Genomic DNA, 16,540 nt, shown 5'->3' with positions numbered 1-16,540 from the left:
CATTATCACTGGTGCCCTTTCTTTAAAAGATAGACGGAATGTTTACTCCCTCTCCCTGGTTGGGGACTTCCTAATCATGTCCTATTTGGATGAAGTATCATATGAAGAAAGAAGAACCCACCTCATTCTGACCCCATTGTCTTTCCCTTCCTTTCTCCAAGGGAAAAGAGTAAAATTCAACAATATAAAGGCAAATTGTTAGAGTTAATGAGATAAATCCAGATGACCTATCATTTATTAAACATCACTTCATGCCAGAAATAAATGTGTTAGAACACATGAAAAACGCGCAAAGCACGGGAGTACACACCTGAGCTCAAATCCTCCTGTGGAGTAAGCAGCTCTGTCGTCTTGAGAACTCATAGGAATGAGTACTTAACCTCTCTAGCACTTGTTTCCTCACCTGCAGAAAGGGGCACACTAGGAGGACCCCCCTCATAGCGTTGCTGTGGTTGTAAATGAGACCATGTGTGGAAGTCCTTAGCATAGGTTCTGATTCCTTGTAAGTGCAAAATAATGTAGCTGTTGCTGTGGTGGCGTTATAGCCGCCTTGCGTAAACTCTGCTTCAAAGGGATGCTTGGAGATGGAGTTCTCGACTCTGTAAGTACCCAAGGATTGTGTCATTGGGCCTTGATGATTTGAATCTCTTCTTTAGAAAGTGAATATTTTTTTAAGCATGCCCTTTTTCTTTATTATTTATAGTTCTACCCTCTCATCTCTCATTGTGATTTTCACAAAATCTGCAGGAAACACAATCCTAAGCCACCTGCCTCTTCACAGTTGTCTGTTGTGGTTCTTTCTTCCCTGACTAGAAGAGGATTTTGCATAGGCAATGGATTTTGCATAGGCAATTTTCTTTGTTCCCTTTTCTCAGAGTCTCTCCATTCATTTGCTCATCTTTCACCTGTCCATCTATCCTTTTATCTGTCCACTCATTCTTCTGTCTTGTTCCAAAAACCATTTGAGGCAGCTTACAGAGAAACAGAATACCAAATAAACAGGTGAGAAGATTGGACCAAGATTAGACAGCAAGGGCAGAGATGGTCTGGCATGAGCGTTGTGGGCAGTGTGAGAGGCGCGCCTCTGCCCTGTAAGTTATAAAGATTGACAGCAGACATGTGCCAGAGTCTCCAGCAGACACGAGGGAAACGGGATCTGTGGGAGATGCTCTCTGTCCATGAGATAAACAGTGGTTTGGGGGAGGGCCAGCTTCTCCTGCTACTGAGGCTTAGGAGAATATTTTTTGAGTGTTCTATGAAATCAAAGGATATTTCCTCTTTTTTGTGTCAGAGTTCTATGTGTAGTTGATTACATTCTGTAAATGGAAATTTCTCCAAAACTCTCCCCATGTGAGTTTGATGGCTAGGGAATTAGGTGGTTCTGCTTATTGACAGGGGTTGGCCAGAAATAGAAAATGACAGCCACAGAAAGGATATTAGTATTTATAAGCTATATTTTTTTTAGTGCTGTACCATTCAGAAAATGCTTTCATATAGTTTATCTCCATTTGAGGAGACAGTGTGGTCTGCTAGCATTAAGAGCTTAGAGAGTGAGATAATGCATGCTGACTGCATTGTCTTCAGGACCACTAAGCTCGTTTTTGTAGACATCTTACTTTTATATAATGTAGTTCATGTTCTTTAATAAAACGTTTCAGCAGGGAGGAAAGCTTATTCTGAGTTAATTAACATTTAATACAATGCTTTGATGGTAAGGCTATTATAGGGAGGACATAAGCTGGGAAGACTTTGAAGACAGTTTCATTATTTAAATTTCAGTAGGGAATATTTAAGTTTTATCTTACTTCTGCCCCTCTTTTAAATTAACAAAGAAATAAGACAGAAAGAGCAAAAGTTTTTTTCTTTTCTTCCTCTCTGTTTGCAGGTGCCCTCACCACCAATGGCATAAATCCTGACACCAGCGCTGAAATTGGACGTGCTAAGAACTGCCTTAGCCCCGAAGACATAATTGACAAATATAAGGAGGCCATTTCCTATTACAGCAAGGTGATCTGTCTTTGTGAATCCTTTACATAATTATGTTTTAATCAGAATTTCCTATTTTACATTGTGTAATGCTGTAGAATCTCTTAATTACTTGTTTCTGTAAGTATTCATGTATTATTCGCCAATGCATAATTCTGTGTGCCTAAAAATGTTTTTTTCTGATTCAAAATAATGTTTATTCAATTTAATAAGTTTGGAAAAAGGGGGAAAAGAGGCTGTCATAGCCCCACTACTCAGAGATAATCAGTGTTACCATTTTAATAGCAATTTTCTGGACTTTTTGGCAAGGTATATTATCTATATCATAAAAAATGATGAGCATTCTGTATTATTTACTGTGTGGAGACCTACATTTTTCATTTGGCAGAGTGTGTTTTTCTACGTTATTAAATCTTCCATGGCATGATTTTAATGACCTGTATAGCACTCCATCTTGTGGATGAACCATTCTTTTTACTTTGGACTTAAAAGAATTTGAATTCCAAATATGCTTCCTGAAATACTGAAAACAGAGAACTGAAATTGCACAGAAGAATGGTGTTAAGTCAGAAAATGAACGTCCCCTCTCTTCCCCGCCTTATTTCCTGTGAGTAACAACTGTTAACAATTTGGTATAGATCTTTCATGACCTTTATTCCTGTGAAATATATATACCTATGTATATGTATGTTTCATTTGCAAAAGTGAGATCATATTATGGATGCTACTCTACAGCTTGCCTTGTTCTGTCAGCAGCACAGATGCCCTCCCACTGCAGGCTTGCTTGATCCTTTCAAATAGTGTGGAAAAGTCCTCTAAAACGTGGACGTGGTCATTTATTCATCAACACCTTGTGTGAGAGACTGTCATGAACTAGACACAGGGAGTATGCAGCACCTAGAACAAGATGAAAGGCTGCTCCCACTGGCTCACAGCTTGCCATAATTTACTTAATTATCATCTTGTTGATGGATACTTAGGTTTTCTTACTTTTTTTTTTTCAAAAACTTTTTATTAAGATTATGATAGATTACAACCTTGTGAAACTTCAGTTGTACGTTATTGTTAGTCATGTTGTAGGTGCACCACTTCACCCTTTGTGCCCTCCCCCCAGCCCCCTTTTCCCTGGTAACCACCAGTCAGTTCTCTTTGTCTATATGTTTAACTTCCACCTATGAGTGGAGTCATACAGAGTTCATCTTTCTCTATCTGACTTATTTCACTTAACATAATACCCTCAAGGTCCATCCATGTTGTTATGAATGTGACAATTTTATCCTTTTTCATGGCCAAGTAGTATTCCATTGTATATATATATACCATATCTTCTTTATCCAATCATCAGTTGATAGGCGCTTAGGTTGCTCCCGTGTCTTGGCTATTGGAAATAATGCTGCAATGAACATTGGGGTGAATGGGACTTTTGGAATTGCTGATTTCAAGTTCTTTGGACAGATACCCGGTAGTGGGATGGCTGGGTCATATGGTATTTCTATTTTTAATTTTTTGAGAAATCTCCATACTGTTTTCCATAGTGGCTGCACCAGTTTGCATTCCCACCAACAGTGTATGAGGGTTCCTTTTTCTCCACAACACCTCCAACATTTGTCACTTTTTGTTTTGGGTATTTTTGCCATTCTAATGGTTGTAAGGTGATATCTTAGTGTAGTTTTGATTTGCATTTCCCTGGTGATTAGTGATGATGAGCATCTTTTCATATCTCTATTGGCCATCCGTATATCTTCTTTGGAGAAATGTCTGTTCATGTCCCCTGCCCATTTTTTGATCAGGTTGTTTGATTTTTTTGTTGTTGAGCTGTGTGAGTTCTTTATATATTATGGAGATTAACCCTGTGTCGGATAAATAACTTGTAAATATTTTTTCCCAACTAGTGGGTTGTTTTTTTGTTTCAATCCTGTTTTCCCTTGCCTGGAAGAAGCTCTTTAGTCTGATGAAGTCCCATTTGTTTATTCTTTCTATTGTTTCCCTCGTCTGAGGAGTTATGGTGTCCGAAAAGATTCTTTTGAAACTCATGTCAAAGAGAGTACCGCCTATATTTTCTTCTAGAAGACTTATTGTTTCAGGTCTAATCTTTAGGTCTTTGATCCATTTTGAGTTTATTTTTGTGAATGGTGAAAAAGAATGGTCAATTTTCATTCTTTTACTTGTGGCTTTCCAGTTTTCCCAGCACCATTTGTTGAAGAGACTTTCTTTTCTCCATTGTAGGCCCTCAGCTCCTTTGTTGAAGATTACTTGTCCATAGATGTGTGGTTCTCATTTTTTCTTTTTTAAAGATTTTTTTATTTTTCATTTTTCTCCCCAAAGCTCCCCAGTACATAGTTGTGTATTTTCAGTTGTGGGTCCTTCCAGTTGTGGCATGTGGGACGCCGCCTCAGTGTGGCTTGATGAGTGGTGCCATGTCCGTGCCCAGGATTCGAACCGGTGAAACCCTGGGCTGAAGCGGAGCACGCGAATGTAACCACTTGGCCACGGGGCCAGCTCCTCTCACTTTTCCACTGTTAGATGTTTACTGAACATGTTTTTTTTTTTTCACAAGGAGACTTTTTTTTTTTTATTGAGTTATTGATAGGTTACAATCTTGTGAAATTTCAATTGTACATTAATGTTTGTCAGTCATGTTGTAGGTGCACCACTTCACCCTTTGTGCCCACCCCCCACCCCACCTTTCCCCTGGTATCCACTAAACTGTTCTTGGTCCATAGTTTTAAATTCCTCATATGAGTGGAGTCATACACAGATTATCTTTCTCTCGCTGGCTTATTTCACTTAACATAATTCTCTCAAGGTCCATCCATGTTATTGCAAATGGAATGATTTTGTTCTGTTTTGCAGCTGAGTAGTATTCCATTGTATATATGTACCACATCTTCTTTATCCATTCATCTGTTGATGGGCACTTAGGTTGCTTCCACGTCTTGGCTATTGTAAAGACTGCTGCAATAAACATTGGGGTGCACAGGACTTTTGGGATTGCTGACTTCACGCTCTTTGGGTAAATACCCAGTAGTGGGATGGCTGGATGGTATGGTAGTTCTATTTTTAGTTTTTTGAGGAATCTCCATACTGTTTTCCATAGTGGCTGCACCAGCTTGCATTCCCACCAGCAGTGTATGAGGGTTCCTTTTTCTCCGCAACCTCTCCAACATTTGTTGCTATTAGTTTTAGATATTTTTGTCATTCTAACGGGTGTAAGGTGATATCTTAGTGTAGTTTTGATTTGCATTTCCCTGATGATCAGCGATGATGAGCATCTTTTCATGTGCCTATTGGCCATCAGTATATCTTCTTTGGAGAAATGTCTGTTCATGTCTCCAGCCCAGTTTTTGATTGGGTTGTTTGATGTTTTGTGGTTGAGTTGTGAGAGTTCTTTATATATTAAGGATATTAAGCCTTTGTCAGATATATGACTTGCAAATATTTTTTCCCAGTTAGTGGGTTGTTTTTTTGTTTCAATCCTGTTTTCGTTTGCCTTGAAGAAGCTCTTTAATCTGATGAAGTCCCATTTGTTTATTCTTTCTATTGTTTCCCTTCTCTGAGAAGGCATGGTGTCCGAAAAGATCCTTTTAATACTGATGTCAAAGAGTGTACTGCCTACGTTTTCTTCCAGAAGCCTTATGGTTTCATGTCTCACCTTTAGGTCTTTAATCCATTTTGAGTTTATTTTGGTGAATGGTGAAAAGGAATGGTCAATTTTCATTCTTTTACATGTGGCTTTCCAGTTTTCCCAGCACCATTTGTTGAAAAGACTTTCTTTTCTCCATTGTATGCCCTCAGCTCCTTTGTCAAAGATAAGCTGTCCATAGATGTGTGGTTTTATTTCTGGGCTTTCAATTATGTTCCGTTGATCTGTGCACCTGTTTTTGTACCGGTACCATGCTGTTTTGATGACTGTAGCTTTGTAGTATGTTTTGAAGTCAGGGATTGTGATGCCTCCCGTTTTGTTCTTTTTTCTCAGGATTGCTTTAGAAATTCGGGGTCTTTTGTTGCCCCATATGAATTTTAGGATTCTTTGTTCTAATTCTGTAAAGAATGTCATTGGGATTCTGATTGGGATGGCGTTGAATCTGTAGATTGCTTTAGGTAGAATGGACATTTTAACTATGTTTATTCTTCCAATCCATGTACATGGAATGTCTTTCCATCTCCTTATGTCATCATCCAATTCTCTCAGAAAGGCCTTGTAATTTTCATTATATAGGTCCTTCACTTCCTTAGTTAAATTTACCCCAAGGTATTTTATTCTTTTTGTTGCGATTGTGAATGGTATTGTATTCTTGAGTTCTTTTTCTGTTGGTTCATTACTGGAGTATAGAAATGCTACTGATTTATGCAAATTGATTTTATACCCTGCAACTTTGCTGTAGTTGTTGATTACTTCTAACAGTTTTCCAATGGATTCTTTGGGGTTTTCTATATATAAGATCATGTCGTCTGCAAACAGCGAGAGTTTCACTTCTTCCCTCCCAATTTGGATTCCTTTTATTCCTTTTTCTTGCCTGATTGCTCTGGCCAGGACCTCCAGTACTATGTTAAATAAGAGTGGTGATAGAGGGCATCCTTGTCTCGTTCCTGTTTTCAGGGGGATGGCGTTCAGTTTTTGCCCATTGAGTATGATGTTGGCTATGGGTTTGTCGTATATGGCCTTTATTATGTTGAGGTAGTTTCCTTCTATGCCCATTTTGTTCAGAGTTTTTATCATAAATGGCTGTTGGATCTTGTCAAATGCCTTCTCTGCATCTATTGAGATGATCATGTGGTTTTTATTCCTCTTTACTGAACATTTTTGTACATGTATTCTTGTGTTCTTGTATGAATATTCCTTTAGGTAAGATTTCTGGAAATTTAATCACTGGATATGACATTTACATTTGTCATAGGTTACTTTCAAGTTACTCTCCAAATTCCTTCTCCAATAGGGAATGAAAGATGTAGAATAATTTATTTAACCAATTGTCTATTACTGAATATTATTTCATTTCACTTTTTCTTCCCAGTCTTGTAAACAGTACTGTGATAGACATCCTGATAGGTAAATCTTTCGGGACTGATTTTTTTTTAAGGGAACAATTCCTAGAAATGGATTTGAGTCAGAGTGTACATGTGTTTTTTAGAGTTTACGTGCCATATTGTCCTCCAAAAAGGTCCTTGATGGTTTTTGCTCTCACTAACGAACACTAGCTATTATATCTTTTAAAAATATTTGCCAATATGATGGGAAAAAGTAATTTTTTGTTATTTTAGTTTGCATTTGTTTACCAGAGAGGTATTGAACGTTTGTCGCTGTTGGCCATTTGTATTTCTTTTATGAATTATCCATTGGGTTCCTTTGCACAAGGTTAAGTTAGGCTGCTTTTCTTGCTGCTTTATGATAGCACTTTGTATTTTATGAATATTAGCTTCCTGTCCATCATTGACATAGATTGCAAGTCTTTTTCTTAATGTTCCTTAAGTTTTGTTCATGAGCTTTTTCTTCTTGGTTGTGGTAAAAAAATGTTTTTAATATCGTAAATCTTTTCTTTAAGGGTTTTACCTTTGATAGTATGCTTAGAAATACCTTCTTACAATAGAATAAATTCTTTCCCTCAGTTTTTTAATCTCTAAAATGGGGATGATAATAGTACCTATCTCAAGGGGAGTAGTGAGGATAAGCTGAGTTAATGTATGCAAAGTATTGTATTTGCTGTCATAGTTATTTTTTAATATTTACACCATTATCTGTAATTTATCTTGTGTACATTATGACATGAGAATATAATTTATGTTTTTCTGGGTGATCATCTAATTGCCCCCCACAATTTAATTCATACTGATTCTCTCTGATTTGAAATCCCAGCTATACTGAATGCTTGCAGATACCAGAGTCTGATTCAGAGCCTTTGGTTCCTTCTGCTCATCTGTTTTTTCTTACTCCAGCACCGTGATTTTATTTATTTATTTTTTGAGGAAGATTAGCCCTGTGCTAACATCCGCCACCAATTCTCCTCTTTTTGCTGAGGAAGACTGGCCCTGAGCTAACATCCATGCCCATCTTCCTCTACTTTATATGTGGGACACCTACCACAGCATGGCTTGCCAAGCAGTGCCATGTCCGCACCTGGGATCCGAACTGGCAAACCCCGGGCCGCCGAAGCAGAATGTGCACACTTAACCGTTTTGCCACCGGGCTGGCCCCAGCACCATGATATTTTTCGTGTTGTAGTTTATTTAATATCTAGTAGTGAGGCTTTTATTTTTTTCATTCTTTCCTACCATCTCAAATTTTTGTGGCTAGTTCTATGACTTTATTATTCCTGAAGAATTCTAAAATATATTGTTCAAGTTAAAAAAAAATCATATTGGAGTTTTCTTGGGGCTTGCAATGTTTTGAATTATTTTTGGGAGAACTTACATCTTTACAAAATTGCTTTCCTCTATAGAATATGGTAATGTCTCTACATTTACACATCTAATTTTAAGTCCTTCAAAACAGTGTTGTAGTTTCTTCATATAGAACATGAACAGTGTTTGTCAGTTTATTTCTAGTTATTGGATATGTTTTTGTTAATTTGTGAATGAGATTTTTTTTGGCCATTATTTTAAATGCTTAAAGCTGATATGTAGAAAGGCAGATTGATTTTTTAAAATTCATCTTATAGCTGGCCATTTAAAAATTGTAAGTATTAAGTATTTTTTCCAGAGCCCTTTCTTTCCTATTTTTAAAAAATTGCTTCCAAGATTATCAAAATAATCCTAGCTGAGTTCTGGAGATGGGGAGACAGGGGGGAGAGGCGTCAGTGCTGGCTCCTATCAGTACCCCTAGCTGTTTAGTGGCTGCCCCTGGACTAGATAAGCAGGAAGAGCCCAGGGTGGGCCAGGGAAGGCTCTGAAGGAGCACAGAAACCACGTCCTGTTGCCTTTACGGTAAAGCCCTGTGGGCCTGACAGGCAGATGCCACTTGACCGGCCAAGTCTGATGGAAGGTTAGTGACTGCTGAGTGCATTGTGTCAACAAGAATTGAGATTTCATCATGGTGGGAAAGGCCTGTCTGCCGTGGGCACAGCAGGGAAGCTGGTACCTGTTTTCCAGTCTTGGGGCTGGAAAGAGCAGACTCTGGAGTCAGACACAGCTGAGTTTGAATCCCTCCTCTGTTGTTTACTGGCCGTCTTTAGTCAAGTTACATGACTTTGAGCTCCAGTTTTCTTGTCTCTCCAAATGAGGAAAGTAAGGCCTGCTGCCTAGAGTTTTAATCAGGATAAATACTTTATATATATATATAATGCCAGGAACAGTGACAGGCTCATTAGTATTGCATAATAAAACATTGGTTATCATCCCTTCTTAGTTCAGTATTCAACAAGACGTCTTGGGGGAAAACTGTTTCCTAATATGTATGTGATGCAAGTAGAAAAAGAAAATCAGTGTCTTGCCTTTCTCTGGCTGTATTTTTATGCCTTTACGTCATTTACCTCTTTTCTCCTCTCCTTTCCTCTTTCGTCTTCTCCACCAAAAGAGCCTGAGACTCTCCCATGCTACCCAGCACACTAGATTAAAATTGCTTTTAAGGTTGGCCCATCGCCGTGAAATGACAGTGATATAAAAAATAGTTGTACACTTCCCAGATGTGATTGTATTTAATTTGTGCACATGCGTGCACAGGCACACACACACACACACCCCCAGGCTACTTCCCATTTTCTGAGGGAGAAGTAGCACCTTTTGGTTTTCATTCACTGAGAGTCATAGCTAAGTCTCTTAAGCAGACTCTTGCCTGGCTTCGTGCACGATTTTTTATTGATTTCTGATTTGTGGCAAGGAAATTCTCTTCTATTATAAGAGGTGAAATGGAGACAGACATTCTATTGAGATATGATGTTATCATATTTTGAGTTGGAAGAAACCTTAAGAGAGCATGTCATTATACATTTTTATAAGTGAGAAACTGAAGCCCAGAGAGGTTAAGTGATTTGATCAAAGTCACACAGTGGCATAATTTGGACAAGAGCCTAGGTCTTCTGTCTTCTTGTACACACAGATAAAAAGATAGCTGGGTAGGGAGGGCAGAGGACTTTCCTCACTTGAGTTCTGGTGCCTTGGCAGAGTTCTCAGTGCTCACCTGCCTTTAGCTTATGTCCATGTGGCCTTTCCAGCGAAGGTCATTCTGTCCTGATAGACTGGGTTTCTAATCAGCAGGAAGTTCTAGACGTACTCATGTTTCCCAGAGCTTTTCTGCTGACCTGCTGACACTTTGTAAATGAGTCCTAACAAATTATTGGCTGGAAAATCCTTATTGTTATAGTTGCCCTCGAGTTCCATATGTGTGGGTGCTGTCTAAGGCTGTAGAAGGCTAGGTCTGAACAAAGATAGGGTGACAGTCCCTGGTGCTGAACCTGCCCTCATGCCGTGGTGTTCCCACCTTAGTTTTGGAGTCAGACAGACCTGAGTTCAAATCCCGCCTTCATCAATTACTAGCTTTGTGACCTTGGGCAAGAAACTTTACTTTTTTAGTTCTCATTTTCTTTATCTGTATATAAGGTTAGAATTTATTTTAGGGTTTTTGTTTTAGAATTGTGTGAGATAATTGCCTCATCTATTCCTAAAATATTGATTGCATGCTCTATGCTGGGACCTTGGTAGATGATTACTAGGGACTCAGCAGTGGAAACCAGGGCTCAGCCTGCTTCACAGAGCTTGTGTTCCAGGATAATGCCGGGAAGAGACTACGTGTGCAGTGGAGTTTTAGTAAATGTCCACTCTTTTCCTAATCTTCGTTGGTTGTGTATATCTTCCTACTAATATATGAACAATTTTTTATGATTGCAGTAAATCTGTTGTAATTTAAAATGTGTGAATGTAACCAAAAATAGGTGAAAAAACTGAATTGACTTCTATTCTCACTTCAGTGGAATTTGTTTTGAGTTTTGAAGAAGTCGTTTCATTCCAATAGAATTAGGTCCCCATGTCTTTTTCCGTCATGTTAAATGGTGTATAAAGTGGGTAGATTTCTGACTTCAGTGTTGGTAGTTAGGTAAGCCCAGCTTCTTCTTGTGATTGTCTTTGATGACTTGTATGTGATGTATCACAAACTATGTGCATATTACACATTAGAAAGGAGGAAACATTGGAGGCTTGACTTTTCTCGCACAGTAATTTCCTTTTCTACCTTATAAATAATTTTAGTAGGAAACATGAGCAATTATATCATTGCTTCTTGATAATTGGCAAATGTCTAGACTGCATTTTCACTAGCAGTTACGCCTGCCAGGCCTCTCTGGGGGTCTCAGTAAACACTTGCTGATGGAATGGGTTGAATCGCACACTATTTTTAATGCCTCAGTCACAGTATTAGTGAGGGGTCTCCCCAGCCTGGGGCTCTCTTTAGGCACTAGTATACATGGAGTTAACCTCTGTAAACCTTTCCTTCAACTGCAAGAAGCTCTTTAAGATACAGCAATTGAAAATCACGCCAGCTTGGGACAATTAGGAAAAAAGAAAAAGAAAAAGGATTTGGAGTAGAAAAGAAGAAAGGCAGAAGGACAGCTAGCATGGAGGCTTTCACAGTGGAGCCTGGGGAGAGAGGGGTACATTGGTGGGAGGGAGGCCTGGGTACTGGAGCCCCACTCCTCTGTCTGCTCCGGGGTCCCAGCCACACAGTGTTGAGAGTGGCTGAGGGCGGCTCCCCTGCCTCGAAGTTACCTTGGGGAGAACCTTGAGAGCTGGAGGTGAGGTGTGAGAAATCCTCACCCAGTATTGTTATTGAGTAGTGAAATGTGGTTCACAATGCCTTTTCTATTTCATATGTCTTCGTTTGTCCTTCATCTCAGGATCTGAGAAGCAGGAACCTTAACCGAGAGAAAATCAGACATTGAACATGAAGGAGAGGACAGATACAGTGATACAGGGAGCTGGAATTTTAAAAATCATTATATTGAGGTCATATTGGCTTGTAACAGTGTATAAATTTCAAGTGTGCATTATTATATTTCAGTTTACGTATAGACTTTGTTCGCTACCAGTAGTCTAGTTTTTACCCCATATGGTACATCTGCCCTCAGAGAGCTAGAATTTTTGCAACAGAGTAAAATGAAGTTATAACTAGTGCTTTAGAGCTGCAGGTGTGAGAGATTCTAAAAATGTTTTAGAGGACAAGAGGCGATCAGTGAAAACGAATAGCAAAGTATCCACTGATATTTTGCCATGTTGTAAAATATCCAGCTCTTGTGTTTGTATTATTTGAGTGAATGCAGACATACTTATGGGGCATTCATAGGTTCACTCAGTCTCACCGCCCTCCTTTGCCCTGATAAGGGACAGACTTTCTCGAGGAGATTCTCCCCGCTCAGGCCCCGGTGCTTGGGGAGGCACAGCTGCAGGTCACTGAGTCCCGGTGGTACAGCCTCATGCTATGACAGAAACATCTGCACTCTTCTTTTCTGACTGAGGGTCCTCCTTTATACCCTACAGTATAAGAATGCTGGAGTGATCGAGTTGGAAGCCTGTGTCAAAGCCGTACGTGTCCTCGCCATTCAGAAGCGGAGCATGGAAGCTTCAGAATTTCTCCAGAATGCAGTTTATATTAATCTTCGCCAGGTGGGTGTGTGTCCTCAGAGCATGGCACGGTACAAACTCTGGACTCAGAACTTGATATCCTAATTAATGTGGTTATTTGTTTTGCTTCTTTAAACCGGGGTATTTCACTTTGAAAATTCAAAAAATTGCTATCCTTTCAATTTTTTTTTTTCTGATTGGAGAAACACCTTTGCCTCTTACCAGCTTTGTGACCTTGAACAAACTTTAGGCCTCTCTCCTTACTTTTGTCACTTGTGATGTGATTGTCATTTGTAACCCTGTCCAGATTGTTAGGTTTATAAAACATAAAGTCTGTGAAAATACTTCGTATAGTTTCTTTTCGTACAGTCGGCATTCCACAAATACTACTTAAATCTGAATCTGGCTGTGTTTTTAGTTAAACAAAACCATTAGAAGATTTAGTTGTGGGTTGCTAATGCAAAATCCAAAAGTTGATAGTCTGGACAGATTTTAGACATTTAGCCAGTCTAGCTTGGGTTTTTATGCATAGGGCAACCAAGACTAAAAAGTTTAGCAGTTTGTGCTGGTGGGAATGCAAACTGGTGCAGCCACTATGGAAAACAGTATGGAGATTCCTCAAAAAACTAAAAATAGAACTACCATACGATCCAGCCATCCCACTACTGGGTATTTATCCAAAGAGCCTGAAGTCAGCAATCCCAAAAGTCCTGTGCACCCCAATGTTTATTGCAGCACTCTTTACAATAGCCAAGACGTGGAAGCAACCTAAGTGCCCATCAACAGACGAATGGATAAAGAAGATGTGGTACATATATACAATGGAATAGTACTCAGCTGCAAAACAGAACAAAATCATTCCATTTGCAATAACATGGATGGACCTTGAGAGAATTATGTTAAGTGAAATAAGCCAGCGAGAGAAAGATAATCTATGTATGACTCCACTCATATGAGGAATTTAAAACTATGGACCAAGAACAGTTTAGTGGATACCAGGGGAAAGGTGGGGTGGGGGGTGGGCACAAAGGGTGAAGTGGTGCACCTGCAACATGACTGACAAACATTAATGTACAATTGAAATTTCAGAAGATTGTAACCTATCAATAACTCAATAAAAAAAAAAAGTTTAGCAGTTTGCTTAGGGACCCAAGACTAGGATTAGAATATAGATTACTGTAATTCAACAGATCTTTATTGAGCATGGCATTGTGCTAGGAGTGGGGGAAAGAGAGGTGAAGAAGGCGGATTCTGCCCTCATTGAGCTGACCATTTCGTGGCAGAGATAGACATTCAACAGTGGGCTAAATGAAAAAATGGGGGAGGTTCAGGGTGACATGGGAGCAAGTGGGAAAAGGGTTTACCCTAATTCGGTGGTGGTGTAGGGTGTGGGGGTCAGGGATTGTCTCTGAGGCAGTGAGGTTAGAGCTGGGATGTGAAGGATGCATAGCAGATAGCTGAGAGAGGAGGAGGTGGGAACAGCATTCCAGGAAGGTGGCTCAGCAAGGGTGAAAGTCTGAAACATATCACCGAGAAGGAATGAACAAAGTGAGAGATGGGGCTGGAGACAGCCTAGGGGTGGGGCGTGGTGACAGGCCCTGAGTCAGAGCAGGAGGCTTGCTCGGCCAGGTGAGAGTTTGGAGTTTATTCTAAGAACAGTGGGGTTTACAAGAAAGGGCTTAAAAGCACGGGAATGACATGACCCATTTGTCTTTAGGCCGGTGAGATGGACGTAGGGAGCCCGGTTTGGAGACGCTTGATGAGTCCGGGTGAGCGATATTGACGGCTTCCACTTGAGAGGGGTGACCGTCAGTGGAAAAAAGTGAACAGATGGAACGCATGTTTTGGTAGTAAAAAGGAAAGGATTAATGACTGGGTGTGAGGGTCAGATGGAATCACGCCCAGGTTTCTGGCTCGATCAATTAGGTGAACCACGGTCGTGCTGTGCGCTGAGAAGGCAAAGCTGCGGAGGGAGTTTTGGAGGAAAAGATGATAAATTCGGTTGTGGATAGAATAAAAAGACTGTTCAATGTGTGGGTTTTGGGGCCTCAAGTGACAGAGAGAGTAGTGGGTGGAGGAGGGGGCAGAGAGACTTTAAGTCATTTTGTATTTCAAATATATGAAAAAGTGTGAATAAGATACTCATGCCTGTGCCATTCAGATTGAACACATTAACATTTTGCTGTATTGACTGCAGAGATTCTTAGCTTTTTAAATAGAAGTAAAATAACTTAAATAGAAACAAAATAATAGAGTGAGCGTCTTAGAGTTGGTGTGTATTCTGGTACATATTTTGATACTTCATATTTATACACATAATGTATAAAAAGAGAAATATTTCAGCACCATAGTTAAGCACGGGGACTCTGGAAACGCACTGGCCGGGGTTTGAATCTGGCTTCACCCCCTCGGGCAAGTTCTTTAGCCTCTCTGTGCCTGAGTTCCCTCTTCTGTGAAGTGTTTTTACTGCCCTCAGGCCCCTCATCGCAGCTCATTTCCTAGATTAGACACGGAGAGGGAGGCTGCTAAAGGGCGAAGAAAGTGGCACCTGTCGGCCTAACACTGAGGGGGAAGCAAAAGCAGAACAAAGCCTGTAAACCAAGTATGAACAAATAAACCAAAGAAGGAAAAAATCCCGCAATGTTTTCAGCCATTTAGTGTAAGGGAAACAACACCACAGAGACTCAAAGCTATTGAGTGCGTCAGCATCTCGGGTGCGAATGTGTCATCAGAAAAGTGTGTTAAGGCAAGGTCATTGTCTTGGTTTACGTGGATGTAAAGATGGGTGGGAGACGCAAACCCCGCTACTTCACCGTGGAAGCGTTGGTTATCAGGGAAACTGACCAAGGGAGGAAAGCAGTCCTCCGTGGGGCTGGGGAATAAAGAACACGATCTCTGGGTGAACCTACTGAGTGGTGAGCGCTGAGCCAGGCAGTGGGTTTCCAGGGATGACCAGGGTGTGATCCCTGCCTCTGAGGCTGCTGGTCTGATGGCCAGGCCTGGGCACTTACAGTCCTAGGGGGATGGGTCAGGATATGGCCCACGAAAGGTACCGAGCTGAGGGTGTGAGGAAGTCTCCCCAGAGGAGGTTCTCTCTGCAGAGAGTGAGAGTGATCCACCGAAAGGGGCTGAGGAGCCTTTGAGCGGGGGGCCAGGTGCAGATGCGTGAGTGGGTGCTAGCACGGCGTGCCCCCTTCAGTGGCCTGAGCGATTTTGTTCCTGAGGGACAGTGCGGGGAAGAGATGCTGAAAAGGCAGGCTGGGCTCATACCCTGTTGTAGGTCAGGAGAAGTAAAGAAATGTGGACCTCAGGTAGGCAAGAGAGGACCCTCTGGAATTCTTGCTGGGGAGTGACATTTGAGTGGAGCAGAGACAGGTGTGCTTGGCCTCAAACCCCACCTTTGCCACACACTAGCTGTGCAGCCTCGAGCGAAATCACTCGTCTCTCTAACTCTTGATATGCCCATCTGTGAAATGAGAGACTAGCAAGCTCATACGGTGATGGATGGTCTGTTTAGATTAGACGCTCTGTCCAGGACTGTCTTGGTGTCTGCCCTGTAAAGTCACGCAGCAGCTGTTGTTATAATCAGATCGGAGGGCTGAGAGGGACGTCTTTAGTGACGTACTGGACGGTGGGTTATGTTTTAAAACGGACACTTAGAAGGGCTGAAGCTGCTCACCCCAGACAGTTTGCTTGGCGGGTGGCATGTGTGGGGAGGACCTTGGCAGGACCCGGAGTCTTTAGACTCGCTTACCTTTGCAAGCTAATGTTGAAAATTTGGGCTTGCTGCAGAGCCGTTTGTACAGGTGGGCATTTAAATGCACAGATTCTGTAGAATGAAATGTCTTCTCTTAAACCGTGTGGGAGCTTGCTGCTGTTTGGCACCACCTCTGCTCTGTCTGCTCCGTGTTCCCGACAACACTAGGGGTCAGCAGAGACGCGTGGAGGGGTGACCAGCCGGCCCTGCTGCTGTGGCAGGCGCGGTGCCAACGGTGCTGTGCGGCCTTTT

The 16,540-nt window shown here is 41.0% G+C and overlaps 1 protein-coding gene across 9 annotated transcripts in view; it reads left to right on the top strand.

Annotated features, from left to right (window-relative positions):
• Nucleotides 1-16,540, top strand: part of TRAPPC9 (trafficking protein particle complex subunit 9) — a 622,816-nt gene that overhangs the window by 45,392 nt on the left and 560,884 nt on the right. For all 9 annotated transcript variants that reach the window (XM_005613305.3, XM_005613304.4, XM_005613301.4 and 6 more), the window contains 2 exons: nucleotides 1,886-2,007; nucleotides 12,448-12,573. In XM_005613305.3, the coding sequence (XP_005613362.1) occupies nucleotides 1,886-2,007; nucleotides 12,448-12,573 (248 nt within the window). The remainder of the gene's footprint in view (nucleotides 1-1,885; nucleotides 2,008-12,447; nucleotides 12,574-16,540) is intronic.

This window comes from Equus caballus, chromosome 9 (assembly GCF_041296265.1).
Source record: "Equus caballus isolate H_3958 breed thoroughbred chromosome 9, TB-T2T, whole genome shotgun sequence".
Classification (NCBI taxonomy): Eukaryota; Metazoa; Chordata; class Mammalia; order Perissodactyla; family Equidae; genus Equus; species Equus caballus.
The sequence above is the reverse complement of the archived record's forward strand: the minus strand, read 5'-3'. Positions and strand labels throughout refer to the sequence as shown.